Raw genomic sequence first — 16,841 nt, 5'->3', positions numbered from 1 at the left:
CAAAAAAGTTGGCATTGGTAGGGTTATTAATAAATTCATTTATGACAGAAATTTCATATACAGTCATGAAATCAGGACTAATATGGATATATATATAAATTGCATGGTCCATTTGTCTTCATCCTGCCATATGTTCTACCTGTATAAATTTACTTTCTTTTTCTTATCTATTTCCCCTTCAAAAAACACATGTTCTCCTGACAATAGAGAACAAGAAAACAGCATGGTAGTGTAAACTAAAGCCAGTCATTTTATTTCCAATTCAAAAAGTTTCAGCAAGTATGAGATGGAAAAAAACATTGTTATGGGGATTTATGTTATTTTATTAGGTAAATCAGTTTCTTAATGTTAAAAATGCTTCAGCATCAGCCTTCATTCAACTTTGCATTTTAAAAAATAGCTATGTGCATTTGCCCTAGGTTGAGTTACCTATGACTATAGTCTGTTTTGATTGACTTAATAAATTTATTTTCATTTGATTGACACTTCCCTTGAAATCAATTTGTAGGGTAACTAATTTAGAATCTTATGGGCAATGTCATAATCATATTAAGATTGGCTTCAGTTGTAAAATTGTCTTCATTAATTGGTTTATATAATCTGACTCAGAGTCAGTAACTGATGGGTTCTCGGATATGCGATAATTGTAAGGCGATAATGGTAAAAGTTAATCATGGCAAATGACAACGGATATAAAACCATGGCATCCACCATGCTAAAACAGCTCATTGAGAACCCTGCTATGTTCAGACCCACATCAAAAGCCAAATAATCATGTATAATTAATCAAAAAATAATGATACATATCAATTGTTACAAAGAACATGGAATGCAACCTGGATATAACAACAATGCAAGTTATTAATACATACAATTTAATAACCCAAAAAAATGGAGAGCACAAAAAGTTAATTATAAGTCATGTATCTTGGTGTTGAACTGAACTTAGCATAAGCTTTAATAACTTTGTTGACAGCTTCAAGAAAGTCTTTTTCAGTGGCCATCTTTCTTCTAGCTCTGATGGCAAACATACCAGCTTCAGTACAAACACTTCTTATTTCAGCTCCTACAATAATGAAAACAAATAATACTTAGATTAAAAATAATGCAGATTACAACCAAAACATTTTTTTCATTTTAAAATATTTAAAAACACAGCATGATATTACCGCATTGGTCGAACCCTGAACAGTGTAGACACAATATTAGTTTTTGACACACTTGAGCATCAAACCAAAAATTAAAAAGTCGATTTTTTGGGGTGTGGCCCCTTTGACACCTTATGTCTCATAAATGTTGATTTTTTTCATGGGATGTGGCCCATTTTACCCCTTATATTTCACAAATGGTAAGAGATATCTGAAATCTGATTGAAAAACGAAGGCAGAGATTTTCGTAAGAATTCCAATAAACAATTTTTTTTTTCAAAATCAGACCAAAAATAAAATGCTGATTTTTTGGGGTGTGGCCCCTGTGACACTGGCTAAAAGAGAATCAGTTCTTCCCATCAAATCTGTAGAAAACTCTGAAAATGTCAAATGTTGGGCAACATCTCACAGAATTTAAAAACTACCTGGAGGTTAAAAAGTTACTCTCATTTTAAATCACTGGTATAGTATGGGAGAAATGGATGGTTCAATATGAAGTGTCAATCACATTCATTTTTCTTTAAGCTAATAATAACCATTATCTTTCTTCATTTGGGTACAATTCCATTAAATTAATAAATGTATCATTTTTAATTACCACAGAGATACAAATTCAAGAGGAATAAATTAAAAAAAAAATAAATAAATAAATGGAGATCTTCCTCTTTCTGAGTGATCTTAGGTTTGAGACAATTGTTCTAAGCAGGACTTTTAACCATATAAAACTGGAATTGAACAAGGTATATGATTGTTTTGTTCAGCAAAATAAGGTTGATATTTATAAAATGCCATATACATAAAAATTCTCCAAATTCTTGTTTTTCAGGGAGATAAATCTTCAGTGATAGATGCACTAAGATGGAATTGTATTTTAATATCACAATGAAAAAAAATGTACGTGAATTACAAAGAAAAAAGTAATTTCTCAAATTGAGTCTGCCAGATAGTTCTTCAAAACACAAGCAACAACCTCCTACTTGAAGTAAATTTGGTGGGATATTTGTGCACAATCATAATTACTGAATCAAAACTAGAGGCTCAAGGGAGCCTGAATCGCTCACCTGGTTAACCATTTGCTTATTTGAAAAACTTGAGGAATGAGACAGGCTAAGATAAAATCAACTAAATTGTCAAATGCAAGAAATGCTTTTCATAACCTTTTCATGACCTGAACCAGAATTTGGCTAATGGCAACAATTTTTGATTTTTTTTCAAAAACTAGTTTTATGACCCCTAAGTTCCATTTTTAGTATAGGCAGCCATATCTATTCACAGATTAAAAATCACAAGACATTTTGAGCACAATACACTAAAGAACTATTATACTTATTTTCATTCAATGATCTTAAATGGTTTTAGAGAAGAAGTTTTTCAAAGTTGTACATGTGAAAAAAAAAAAACAACAAAAAAACTGTTTCAGGGGTCGTAACTCCTACATTAGTCAATGAATGGTTTTGAAAATTTAAGCATAGGTCCTTCTCATGATGCTTAACAATTTTACCCGAGCCAGAAATTTGCTAAAGGCAATGGCTTTTGAGTTATTTGCAAAAAACTGCCATCACACCCCTATGTTCTATTTTTAGTAACGGCAGCCATGTTTTCTCATGAATCAACAATCTCAACAATCAGTTTGTGTGGGATACCCTAAGGAACATCATGCCAACTTTCATTGAATTCTGTGGAATGGATTTTGAGAAGATTTTCAAAGTTGCATGTGCGAAAAATGCAAAAAAAACTGTTTCAGGGGCCGTAACTCCTACATCAGTTGACCAATCGTTTTGAAAATTTTGGCATAGGTCCATCTCATGATGCTGAACAATATCACCCCAACCAGAAATTTGCTAAAGGCAACAGCTTTTGAGCTATTTGCAAAAAACGGCCATCTGACCCCTATGTTCTATTTTTAGTAACAGTGGCCATGTTTTTTCATGAATCAACAATCCCAATAATCATTTTGTGTGGGATACCCTAAGGAACATAAATGCCAACTTTCATTGAATTCTGTGGAATGGATTTTGAGAAGAAGATTTTCAAAGTTGCACATGCAAAAAATGCAAAAAAAAACTTTCAGGGGCCGCAACTCCTACATCAGCTGACCAATCATTTTGAAAATTTTTCCATAGGTCCATCACATGGTGCTGAACAATATAACCCCAACCAGAAATTTGCTAAAGGCAACGGTTTTCGGGTTATTTGCAAAAAACTGCAATCTGACCCCTATGTTCTATTTTTAGTAACAGCGGCCATGTTTTTTCATGGATCAAAAATCCCAACACTCATTTTGTGCAGAACACCCTAAGGAACAATCATGCCAAGTTTAAAACCTGTCAGTCCAGTAGTTTCAGAGGAGATTTTTTAAAATTTGTCCACGACGACAACGTCAACGGACACCAAGTGATGGCATAATCGGCAATCTTCAGTTGAATGTGCTACTCACATTGACATTACTGCACTGATATATGTATCATTTGAGTGACTTAATTGCAAAACAAACCAGTTCTCATCATTACTAAGAACAAGATTTAATCACTTTTTATCTTGTGGCAGTTTAAATTTCTTTTCCTCTGAATGAACACAGAAGACTTGGTTTTTATGTATTTGTAAAAAGTAGTTTTAACACATAACATTCTATTACCCAAACTTGTTTCATATTACTTTAAGGAGAAAGGTTTAAAAATTTCATAATGTAACAAGAGCAAGTCATCAAAATATGTACAAAGTTGGCAATTGGAATACAAAACAAAATAATATTCATGTACCCATATAATAGAATTATGAAGTGTCTTAAACAAATAGAGAATAATTTTCCTTCAACTCAAAACTTTAATATAATTAAAAATTTGCATAATTTTTTAATGAACTGTCAGACATAAATTTTGGTAATTTTACAAATATTTCAGCATAATGGAAACAGAACTTTGAATTTATAAATTATTATGAAATGTAGATTTCATTGTCTAGAGTTCTATGGGAGATAACTGCAAAGAAGATAGCAAACAATAGAGCAATGAATCACCAGAACACACAGCATGTACATACCTGTACTGTTAGGACAGAGTCTTGCGAGTAACTCATATCTGATGTCTTTCTCTACACTCATTGATCTAGCATGGATCTTAAATATATGAGATCTTCCCTAAAAGAAGCAAACAATTTGAAAAAAAAACAGAACAGGAACATGTATAGATGTCATTGATTAGCTTGTTAAATCATTACCATTTAACATCTTAGCTGTATTCTTCTGTGCAAGTCTACAAAATATTTTTCCTTTCATATATATAGTGAAAAACCTCTGTGCATAAAAATTACCAAATAAACATTAGAATTAATTATCCTTTAAGGTTTTTCAAAACTATTTATCTTTTATCAAATTGCCTTTTATACAAGAAAACATGTAACATCTTTCCATTTAACATCATTTTTTAGATATCTTGATAATTTTTTTAAAAATTATCTGGTAAAGACATTTGTTATGATATCTATGTTGAGATTACAATAAGTTTCATTCAGTATAAAATACTGCAACATGGGTTGTATGTAATTCAAATCTTACTGTAATTTACTTAGAACCTTTATGGTTAAAGCAGTTTTTAAGTTTCATAGTAATCATCCTGTACTAAATGCATTATTTTGTGATTTTATGTCAAATGATTATTCAATATCTTTACCTTTTCGTAACAATTGCACAATGTATAAAATTTATTTCAATACCTCCAAATCTGGTAACCCAAATTCAATTTTCCTATCCAGTCTACCAGGTCTCATCAGAGCAGGATCTAATGTGTCTGGTCTGTTGGTAGCCATAAGAACTTTTATGTTACCACGGGGATCAAATCCATCTAACTGATTGATCAACTCTAACATAGTTCTCTGAACTTCATTGTCACCTCCTGCACCATCATCAAATCTAGCTCCTGGTTGTAAAAAAGTCAGAAAATAAATTGTAACATTGATCAAAAACTCAAAACTATCACTACTTATGATTTCCCAGGAAAAAATGCAATACTACCAGAAACTGTACTCTTACAAAACTAACAAGTTTTCGCTGTTCATTGCCATACACATTTTTATATGCCTCTCCTTTTAAAGGACATATTATGGCATACTTCAATATGTTCATCCTTCCATCCATACATTAAATAAAGGATAACTCACAAATGCATTGTTTGATTTAAATTATTTTTTGGTAGTGTTTCCTCATCCTGGAAGGAAGCTTTCTTTCATTTTACATTGTTTTGATTTCTTATTTCAGACTCTTGGGACTAAATCTCTGCAATGGGAAACAGGCATATAATGTCCTGTAACAGCAGTTTATCAACACTCATATAACAAAAACAAATATAGGGGATCTATTGGGACATGAAAGAATATACTGCCACATTGTGGGGCAATTAACTATGCATATGAACAAATTAACACAATATATACCATGAAGAGGACAGTGGCAAAAAACTAGAAGAGCCTAAATAGATAATAGTAAATAGCAAAAAAGGAAACAGATCTGTATTTAGTAGTAATAACCAAATTAGAGCCATTGTAAATAAAAAATAATTCATCAAAGATCCATTCCAAGTTAAGCACCTAGATTCGTACACACATTTATTAATTTAACCCTTCTTGCAACAGTATAAGGTTGAGCATAAAAATATTTCACTTTTAGGTGATAAAAGTTTTAATTCAGATAAAAAAATTTTACCTCCAACTGCATCTATTTCATCAAAGAAAATAATACAAGCTTTTTTGCTCCTTGCCATTTCAAACAATTCTCTAACCATTCTTGCACCCTGAAAAAAATATTTTACTTCTAAAAACAATTTAATTCAATAACATTCATAAAAATAATCTAATTCAATAACATTCATCTCATTATTTCACAAAAAAAACCAAAATACATTGGTAATTCAAATCCTGATTTCCACACAACCTGCATAAAACAACTTTTACAAATATCAACAAAGAGGCATATGAATTCAACAATATCAAATGACTTTAATAGGGTATGCAAGTCTTGTCATGTGACCCCATGACTTCACGAGAAGGGTCAAAGTCTACCATTTAAAAGCATGAAGATAAGTCATTTAGAGAGTGTTGAGTTCAGTGTTAAGGGCAAAACATCATTTTGTGTGAAAATGCCAATAAAAAATGAAAAATATCTATTTCTACATGATCAAGGTATTAAGAAAAAAAATAAAACAGAAGATTTTGCATAGATATACAGTGTTTCGAGTACCCAGAAGTAAACAATTAAATGCAGATAGGTCTTCGGTTTTCAATACATTCTACGTCAGAAATTCCAGTAAAGAAACTGAAACTAGAATGAGACTTACATACCCTAATCAATCAGATTGGATTTGTCAGATCTATAATTAGAACTGTAAATTCTGGAATTTTGTAGTAGATTTTTACTTGAAATCAATAGAATAATGATTGTAGGGATGTACAAATGAAGGTTTTCATGGTTAAAATCTAAATCAAAACAAGGATTATAATTGAAAGAAAGAACCAGTGGCAAGAGTTAGTTTATCTATGTATTTGATAGACCGTCAGAGTTTTCAATTCAATAGTAAATGTATTTCTTTTAAGTGAAGTTTATGACTTCTACACACCCATTTAAAAGTTGACTGGGAATATACACATAAATGTACATGTAATGTCAGTCTAAGACAAACTTTTGACTGGATGACAGGGGTGCAAACTTACTTTCAAAAGTGGAAGGTCCTGAACTTTTCAAAATTTCATATCAATGATCCAACTGAGGAAAATCAAACCTCCCAAATAAAGTTACAATGAAAAGAGTTGAAGGTGCCAGACCTTGATTAATACTACTGCAAAGGTCCTAGAAATTGAGGGACAAATACCTCAAAAAGCTCTTGAGGACAATAATTTCACGTCTATTTCTTAATTTTTTTTCATTTATACTGACTAAAATACTACTAAATTTGGTGAAATCTATTTTGTATATAAAGCTGTCCTAAAGGCTTCCATTGCAACATGTTCTATTTTAATTATTTAGCTTCATTTTAGGAAAAACAATGTTTTTAAAAATATTTATATGAGGCAAAAAAATAATATGTCTGTGTCCTGCTACCCTAGTTTTCTGTGCCTATCCTTAACATTTTGTGGCAATTTTTGCTCAAGCAATGTTGTTTCTGAATTTCATGTAAGCCTGTCAGGGTAATGACCATGACTAAATCAGTTTAAATATTTTAAAATATCCCATTTATTCCTTTTATCTTTTATTCATTAATTAATAATGAAGAAATAAGCTTTTTGTTTTAAAATTTTGATAGATACATGACATGTACATTTTTACTGGTAGGAAGACTGGTGTAGCCACTAGACTCAAAGATGAAACCCAGCTCTGATATCTACTCACTGCAGAGATCACCGCCTAGCTCTTGCAACCCTGGTCAGCTTCAACTCAGTATCAACGATGAAAAAGATTGATGACACACTTGAGAAACTCTACAAATACTACAAATACAGTAGTAACCACACGGCCAGTCTTAAAGCCGTACAGATTGCATTCAACTAGGCACCTGTTACTATCAAACAAGCAAAACACCATAGATGGCTTTCCCACAACCAAGCAGTTACTTCAGTTGTCAATCCTACCAACCCATTGTTGCGGACCTCGAGACTTCAGAAATCAGTGCTGACCCAGTTGGAAATGGTATACTCAAAAGCCTCGAAGACCCAGATACTCTCAGATGTTTACTACTGCTAGCCGACACACTACCACACCTTTGTACACTTTCACTTCTGTTCTAACGCCGGGATGTCAACCTTGGGATGGTTAAGACTTCAGTGGTGAAGACACTCAAATCCCTTGAAAAACTCATTGACAACATCACTACCAGATTCACTGATTGCAATATTATCGACCAGTTATCCATCATCGACCTTAATGGAACAGACAGTCTACCTTCCCTGTATGGTTTCACAGAACTTTACTCACTTGCAGACCACTTTTCCATGGACTCAGAAGATCTACAACTTCAATGGCAAGACTTTCTGCAACTAGTAGACTCACTCTCCACTCAAGACAGATCACTTACCAAACTTCTGCAGCTCCTACACACCTCTAACTCGGGACTCCAGCATTCCATAACCTTACCTCTCCAACATATTTCTGAACCAGTTCTGACCCTATAACTCTGATAAAACAGGCATCAGTTCTGTTAGCTACAGCTCTGGCACACAAGGTCTTTCCAGTTCCTGGAGGACCAAACAGTAATACCCCTTTGGGTGGCTCTATACCAAGGTTCACAAACTTTTCAGGCTACAAATAGTTAATGGACAAGTGAATAATACTGACTTCTCCATGGCAATATGATCAAAATTACCTAAGCCATATAACACAACCAGAATGATGAAATATAAACAATACTGTAAAGGTGATTAAACAATTAAATTACACCAGTAGATACATTTGAGTCATTCTGCAAGTGGATCATATCAATAACTTAAACAGGTATCCCACAAGAGAGGTGCCAAATAAACCAAAATCAACTACGAACAAAATATTTCAAGTACAAATGATGCCTTGTCACAATACAAAATTTCACAAAAACCCTTGTAAACATTTTGTACAACATTAATAAATCTTTTCTTACATTTGTGAAAGACTAAAATAGTATCATACATGTAATAGTGGGGTTTCTACAACTTCTCTGAGTTTCTCTATCTGTTCTTTACAACCTCCAACATCACTGTATGTTACATCAGGTTTTTCTTCAACCTGCATCATCGTTACTGATGGGTCAATCTTAGGAGGCAAGGGTATATGTATTTGATATTTGTTTCTGTCTACCCTGAATAAAGACACATACATCAACATTACAAAGGCTACATTAACCAGAAAGTGCAGTACACTACAACTACAACAAAATGCAACAAATACTACTGATTAACTATTCTTTATAAACAAAACTCATCTATATATTCTGACAAAAATTTCATAATATATAAAACAGCAATTGATTTCAAAGTTGGAAAAGTTCAGATACTTCCACTCTTGAAAGTAAAACTGAAATCTTAATATGTCTGTAATGTTCCTAACTATTCATATAATTCTTGAAAAAATAGATAGATATCTTAGTAAATACATTTAATTATAGAAACTAATTTATGAGGGCACATCTGTCCATGAAATTTGTGACTAGACAATAGGCATTAATGTTTTAAAATTATGTGGACATATGATTAAACTTATGAGTAAAAATAGTACAATTGTACATGCTGAAAAAAAATGGCCCTTTGAAGATAGACTTGAATAGTTCAAAATTAGTAATTACCCAACTCTCATTCCTTCCTCTATATCTGTTGGTGCTACTTGATCACCCAGATCAACAACAAACTTGGCAAACTGTTTGACATTAATAATATACTTCGGATCATCTGAGTCTGCATTAATTATCTTTGTGCATCTTGCCACTTGTAATGGTTGTTCACCTAGAAAGATATATCATTCATTTGTGAAAAAAATTGCAATCAAATATTTTATTCAAACTTCTGGTGTTTAAGAATTAAAATGATTCACTAAAACCTGAAGTGTAAAAAATTAAATTTGTTTTGCATTTTTACAATAAATAGGGTTTACATGAAAGAGTTTAACTGATAAAGAAAAAGAAATGTTACATATTTCATCAAATCAATGATACAATATCATATCAGACAAATTAAAAGTCTTATCATTCTTCTTATCCTTTACTTGTAGCTGAAGTAATAAAATATTAATAAAAATGAATTGAAGAAAACTAAATGTCAAATAGGAGTGATTCTTACAATTTTATTTCGGTTGGAAATCAGTTTATTTTGTGTGACATTTTGTTTTCCTTGTCTTCAGTTTTTATGTGTAATCTTTCTTTATTTGTTTCACTACATTGTGAATGTAGATCATCTCTGTTTCTTGTGTTCACTAGTAAACCAGTTTTTTTTATTTATTTGAATCATCCCACTACTGACACTCCAGTACAATTTTGCTGACATGTACAAGTCAAATTTTTGAACAATTTTTCATATACATGTGTAAATATTTCAAGTGATAGCCATTTAAACAATAAAAAATATCAAAATCTGAAAAAGGTCTTGGAAGAGTGGATTTCTGTAGTATTAAACACTACTTTCTCAAAATGTATCAAACTCATACCAATTCACACCAATTAAAGCCTCTTTCACATGTAATGTACATTTGATTCATATTACCTATTTAGCATTCTATGAATACATGTGAATGACTGCACTTAGACACTCACACCATGTTTTGAATTCATACCTAACAATTCACTTAGCATTCCATAATGGACAAAAAATTGCTTGATTCAATTGTTTAATTCAGATTTTGCTGTGTAAACATACCTACAGAATGTGTATCAAATGGGAATTCAAATGAAAATTATCAAATACATAGTGTCTAATGAAAAATGAAAAACATGCATTAGTTTAATTTGAATCAAATCACACTAGTTTTGTGGCTCATGGAATACTGCAATGTGTATACTATCATAAGATTAAATACCACTTACTCTGCAGAGTTTGCTTATCAGCTGCCAAATCCCAAAGTGCTGGTGGGGCTAACCCGGTGTCAGATTCCTTGATACCTGAAATATCCATATTATAGAAATAAAATCGAAAAAAGATATATAATTGATTTGTTAGCATCCTAAATCTCTTATATCAAACTAGTTATAAACTGTTTCGTTCATATTAAAGCTTTCTATCCATAAGCCAAGAGCAACCCACTTGTTATTTTATAATATGAGATTTTACAATGCTCATTTGGCTTCTAAAAACTATGGCATAGAGCTCTTACTTCATTCTAACCAAAACTAAGTTCCTAAAATACAGTCTTAATAAAATGGTTGGTTTGTGCAGCTTGATGCAAACGTAAAGGTCAAATCCAGAACAGTTTGGACAAGTGTGGACACAGAATTAAAACTTGACACAGCTCTAAATTTGGATCGTGCTTTAAATATGTTTGACGCAGGACAAAAATCTGGCCAAAATAAAGTGGTTCAAGAAATTTAAATTTGAAATTAAGAACTTTTTACAAAGTTAATTAAGATATTTATTTCTGTCAGAAATATTCTTATCCCTTTTTGGTCACCTAATTCTTAAATGTTGGGGCTATATCCTTTTCAGTCCAACAAAAACTTCCTCCATTTCAAAGAGATGCATACAATATCCTCAAGTTATTGTTCCGACATCAAAAGATTATGAGTGATGATGACAGCATGATACCACAATATAACAGCAAATTAGCACTTGGGGTAAAATAAAGCAACATAAATGGTATATCAATGATAAAATGGAACCTCCATGAATTATCAAAGGAATGTTTCTTATTTTTGAACAGGTTAAATGTAACAACCTGGTTTACTGAAGTTTATACTTAATAGCCGCAGAATAAACTGCTTTGCAGTTTATAAAAGAGTAATCATGGGAACCAAGGTTATAGCAGTAATCAAAAGAATGTAATCCAGGGACAAAGACCAGACATGGAAAACAGACATACACAACAAAGAACATAAAGTAACTAATATCATACATACAAAGTAACAAAAGCAAATGAGCAACTTGGACTCCACTAAAAACTGGGAGCATGGACCAGGTGCATCTGTAGGGTACGTGTCCTCTGCTTTTCTAGAAAAACACGCCGAATTGCTCATAAAACTTCAAATTCAGGGTAGTCAAAAGAGGAAAGGAAAACTATGACACGTTGAACAAATCAGTTTTCATAGCACAAATGGATACACCGTAATGATCCATGAGTTCATGGTCACGACCATAAAACTTCTGTAGTGATGACCTCAATCTTGTAGCAACATAACCCTGTCCCAGAAGCCTATTTGTTAGAATTCTAGTGTGATACAAAAAGTCAGTGTAGTTTCAGCAAGCTCTGGCATAATGTATGAGTTGTGATAAGAACACTCCATACGCAGGTGCTGAAGGGATGTTGCCACAGATGAAAGGAAAGTTGACAATTCTGAATGAAAAGTCATCACGTTTGTCGTAAAGTTTGGTCAATAGTTTTCCTTTACCTTCGATTTCTTAGTGAAGGTCAAGATATGAGGCTGACTTCACAGTGTCTGTAGTAGCCTTTATCTCAAGTTCTTTGGGGTAGATGCGATGTATCAAATCCTAAAAATTAGGATTGTTTAAAGATAATACGTCATCTATATAGCGGAAACTGAGATTAAAGGATCTAGCTAAATGATATTCTTTCTTTCAGGTCAGATCAGCTATCAAGTAAGCTTCATAAGAGTGAAGAAAAAGGTCAGCAAGCAGAGGAGCACAATTTGTTCCCATTGGAATGCTGATCGTTTGTTGAAAACCTGTCCATCACACTGGACAAATATGTTGTCGATTAAAAATTCCAGCATTTGTAAACACCGTCTTCTGTATATTTGGAAGATGATCTGGAATTATTTCTTACAAAGTATGAGGAATCTCTACCAAGAACTATACATTTGTATCTAGGTGTACCATTTTTTTTTGGAAAAACGACAATGTATAATGTTTTTAAGTCGGAAATTTAACTGAGCATGGGGAATAGAAATATAAAGTGTTAAAAAATCATAGGTTTTAACGCTATTATAAATTATGATAATAGTCTTGAACTGATTGACCCCAAAAGATCTTTTGAATTTTTGAGGATCCACATTGAATAAATACCACTACGGGAGTAACAAGTGTTGTGGTAGGACTGCAAACCCTCTTTATTTAAAAAGTGTAAATTTAAAATTTTCCGTTTAATTTCTAATATGTGACAGCCTAAACATTGATAATCGTGGATTGCAGATTAATCAATTTTATTTACGTCAGATAATACAAAATGACCTGGTTTACTCAAAGAGCACCAACCAATCGGAAAGCTTGTTACAAATCAATAAAATTATTTCATAATTATGACTCTCCTTGAATTATTCCTCAGTCATTAGATTAACTCCTTGATATACAAGTCCAAAATAATAATTACTACTAACATTTTCTTTACATATACTGTATTTGTAACATATGTACATGTCCGACCAGGACTGAAGGCACATGGAGATTAATCACACTGACAAATAAAAGAAAATTTGCAAGTAAATATACTACATTTTGAAACACTCATTTAATGGACTTTCAAGACCAATGAAAACATAAATTTTCTTTGGATTTTAATATGACAAAAGTAGCAATTCAAAGTCAAACTACCTGCTAGTTCATTCACTTTTTTCATTGTCTCCTTGATACCTTCTTCTACACTTTTGATAGATCTACTGTATTGTCCAACTCCCTTAAATTATAAAAATACATATATAAATGTAAACAAATGATAGTGACTGTGAGCAATCTCAACATTACATACTGTATGGATTCTAACCATGTAAGATTATTTCCAACTGCAGACATTCCCTAAACAATATTCATTATCTACCTTCAATTTCTTCAAAGAACAGTCTCACATCCAAAGTAAATAGAAAAAAAAATTAGGAAGGTGTCACTCATGGCTTATATAAGTATCATCCAAAGGGTTGTACATGGACATAAGCCAAGGATTTACGCTTTCAAAAATGAAGTTGATTGTGATGAAGTCTCAACTCGTAATAAACAGTTACATAATTCTACTATTTAATCTTTAGGTCTTCTGTAACAGAAATTTATTGCTTAATTATTTGTTATATTTTATTTATCTATTGAAACCAAAAAAATTCTCTCATTAAAGAATGTCACATCTTTGAGAAAGATCTATTATGGAATACTTTTTAAAGTTATTCCAAGTACATGTAATTGTCAAAACATCAAACAAGCACGATATAAATAATATTTGGTAAAATCTTTATCATTATTTAGATATCAATGTCACTTACATATGTCTTTAATAAAGCAATATCTCCTTCATCAAGTGCTGAAAGAATAAATTAGAAAATGAAAATATTAGATCACAAATACAATGTATACAATTATATACATATAAATAAAACAAGAAGCAAGCTGAAAAATTCAAGTTTTTAATAGAAGATACATAAGATACTGTATCTTATAATACCTGGAAATGTGTAAAACTATTCCTTCATATGCATGAACATGTACAGAAGGAATGCATTTCCACCACTTTTAAAGAAATTTTTTTGCCTTGAATTGTTCCATTACTGCATGTAAAATACATGTAATACATTACCATGACTCAATAATGAGACCTCTCCCATCAGTCCCACACTTCTTTGTATCTACATCAGTGATCAAATTTGAGGAGAAATACTTGTTAAATGCAAGTTGAAATTCAATTTTGCTAGTAGAAATTATTTCCACTTGCTAAAATTTGCTAGCGGAATTCTATATGTCATATACATATGTAGGTAAAGTACAGAAATAATCCCAAAAACTTAAATTTACTTTAGCAAGTGTAAAAAAATTCTAAAATTCAATCCATGTACATGTATGTATCTCATCTATATCTGATGAATTGTTTGTTTTATTGAAATGTGTCTTAATGTTCTTTGTGCCTTCAACTTCTGTGTTTGATAATCACTTAAATTGTACATGTACTGTACTACATGTAAAATCACACAACCAGAACAATAAATTTACATGCAAGTGTAGGACAAGATCTAACTGTCCATATGCATCTTATTTACCAACTAGTAAATTGGTTTTTATACTGGTTAAAAATCTGGTCTCACTAGTCCAATTTTGGCATCGACTGGGTTATGCTCAAATTTTCATATTAGAATCAAAGAATTGTTAATACATGTATCTGTCTTCTATCTACAAGAAAACTGCAAGTACATGCACACATATTGTCAATCACAAACATATTTGAGGAAATTGGAAACTTCTATCATTTCTTTTCTCTTAAAGACTGTTTTATTCATTCAACTTTTAACGTACACATTGTATTCACCATGTACATTAGACCTGGCATTATTTTTTGCCCTGTCTGACATTCAGTCAGACAACTTGAAAAAATTTGCTGGACCTGACCAAACAACAATCTGTCTGACCAAGAGGTTTGCTAGGGATGGCAACTGGATAATACTGTAGGGACAGCAACATTTTTGTTTGTTTCAATTCATTTGGTCGCAATCTTAAAGCAGAAATGACTTTTTGGGGGGTGTCTAATTCCATACCAATGCCAGACATTTGGTCTGAAAATTCATTAAACTGACACTTGAGAAACTTTCGTCCAGGCAAAAGACTAAATCAGGGTACAATGAAGCTTCATAAATATTAAAAATACTGGCTACACAATGCATTTAAAAGATATCTTTTATTTTTTTCAAAAAAGCTAATTCTGGTTGGAAGGATCTTAATGAAACCCTGCAATCTAAGTAGATTCTGAAAAAGTTCTTCCAGTAATTTTACAAATATTTGCAATTCCCTTTGCCGTCTCCAACTAATTACTTATGCAAAATTCCTAAACGAACTTGGCAAAATGATAAATGGCACGAAGTCATGAATTTTTTTTAAAAGGAAACCCGATATTTTCGCTTTGAACTTCACTCACATTTAAGGCCATTGCCTTCCTCATATTATGTTTGGTAAGAACATCTCCTGTTACACTTGCAGCGATTGGGATAACAGGGGGTCATGTGCTTTTAACACATTTCTGCCGAAAATATCACATCAAAATCAGATATGTTAAGCAAAGAATGTTGAAGAATGGCCCATTAAAATTCCGAAGATCATTAAAGATGACCCATTCTCAAAATTGTAATCCCAATCAACGACTTGTCTCATATTATCACTAAATTAAAGGCCATAACCTCCAATTTTATTGGTTTGCAAGTTTGGTCACGACCGTGATAAAGCAAAATTGACCAAATTTTCTAAATCCTATAGATTTGAATGAATTTACAAATAAGAGTGTGTGTGTATACCTTGAATATGCTTATCTTCATTATCCTTTGTTTCGTTTATTTTTCTTTGGTCGGCGCCTAAATAGTCTTTCCCCATTTCTTATAATGAAACAGAAAAAGGCTTGAACTGTATATGGCTGAACCAGGCAGGGGATATCATAGGGAAAGGGGAAGGAAACAGAGAAATATGCTGCAAGAAAATGGCGATTATTTCCTCTCGGAAAAGCTTTGGGTTCTTTAAAAATGCCCGATAAATATATAAAGTAGCGCTGTGTTCTCGCTAACGAGATGTTCATTTCATTGGCTGTAAACTTAGCAGAAACATAACGAAAATTGTAATTAGCCACGTGCATAACAGCTTTGTTTTTTTTTTTAGGTTAAACCTCTAAATTCGGCATCCTATATATAATAATTTACAAATAATATTCAAACCGTAGACATTTATTTGTAAATTTAAACAAACAAATACATATATCCAGGGGGGTCATTTTTTTCTGTAAGTGGAAAAGTTTTTTTTTATAACTTCAAAGAGGGGGGGGGGTCATTTTTTGCATATGGATTTCAAGGGAGATCCAAATTTTTAGTTAAGCAGAGCATTACACCAGTCAAATTAAAACATATTTTCCCGCCATTTAACATTTTATTTCATTGTCACATGCATGATCTCTGATAAAATCAAGTTCACACATCAACATTACCATCAGGACCTAAAACATTTGGTTATTAAATCAAATTGGTCCGACTTATCTGCTGACGATTCAATTTCCTTACCAATATCTTGAATCTCAAGAGCTGTGTCTGATTCTGCTTGATTTTGATCAGACTTTTCCAAAGTATCAAGTTTTGG

The 16,841-nt window shown here is 32.2% G+C and overlaps 1 protein-coding gene across 1 annotated transcript; it reads right to left on the bottom strand.

Moving 5' to 3' along the window:
* Positions 1–858: 858 nt before the first annotated feature.
* Positions 859–16,179, bottom strand: LOC148612410 (26S proteasome regulatory subunit 7). The gene is made up of 11 exons (XM_088593830.1): positions 16,016–16,179; positions 14,006–14,043; positions 13,350–13,431; positions 10,676–10,750; positions 9,446–9,602; positions 8,794–8,962; positions 8,266–8,430; positions 5,845–5,932; positions 4,860–5,062; positions 4,188–4,284; positions 859–1,066 (listed from the first exon to the last, which is right to left on the bottom strand). The coding sequence occupies exons 1-11, from the start codon at positions 16,089–16,091 to the stop codon at positions 909–911; spliced, it is 1,308 nt and encodes a 435-aa protein (XP_088449956.1). The 5' UTR covers positions 16,092–16,179; the 3' UTR covers positions 859–908.
* Between the last annotated feature and the right edge of the window lie 662 nt (positions 16,180–16,841).

The sequence above is a fragment of the Perna viridis genome, chromosome 7, assembly GCF_037379345.1.
Source record: "Perna viridis isolate PV_CMFRI_1.1 ecotype Kerala chromosome 7, ASM3737934v1, whole genome shotgun sequence".
Lineage (NCBI taxonomy): Eukaryota > Metazoa > Mollusca > Bivalvia > Mytilida > Mytilidae > Perna > Perna viridis.
This window is presented reverse-complemented; position numbering and strand designations above follow the sequence as displayed.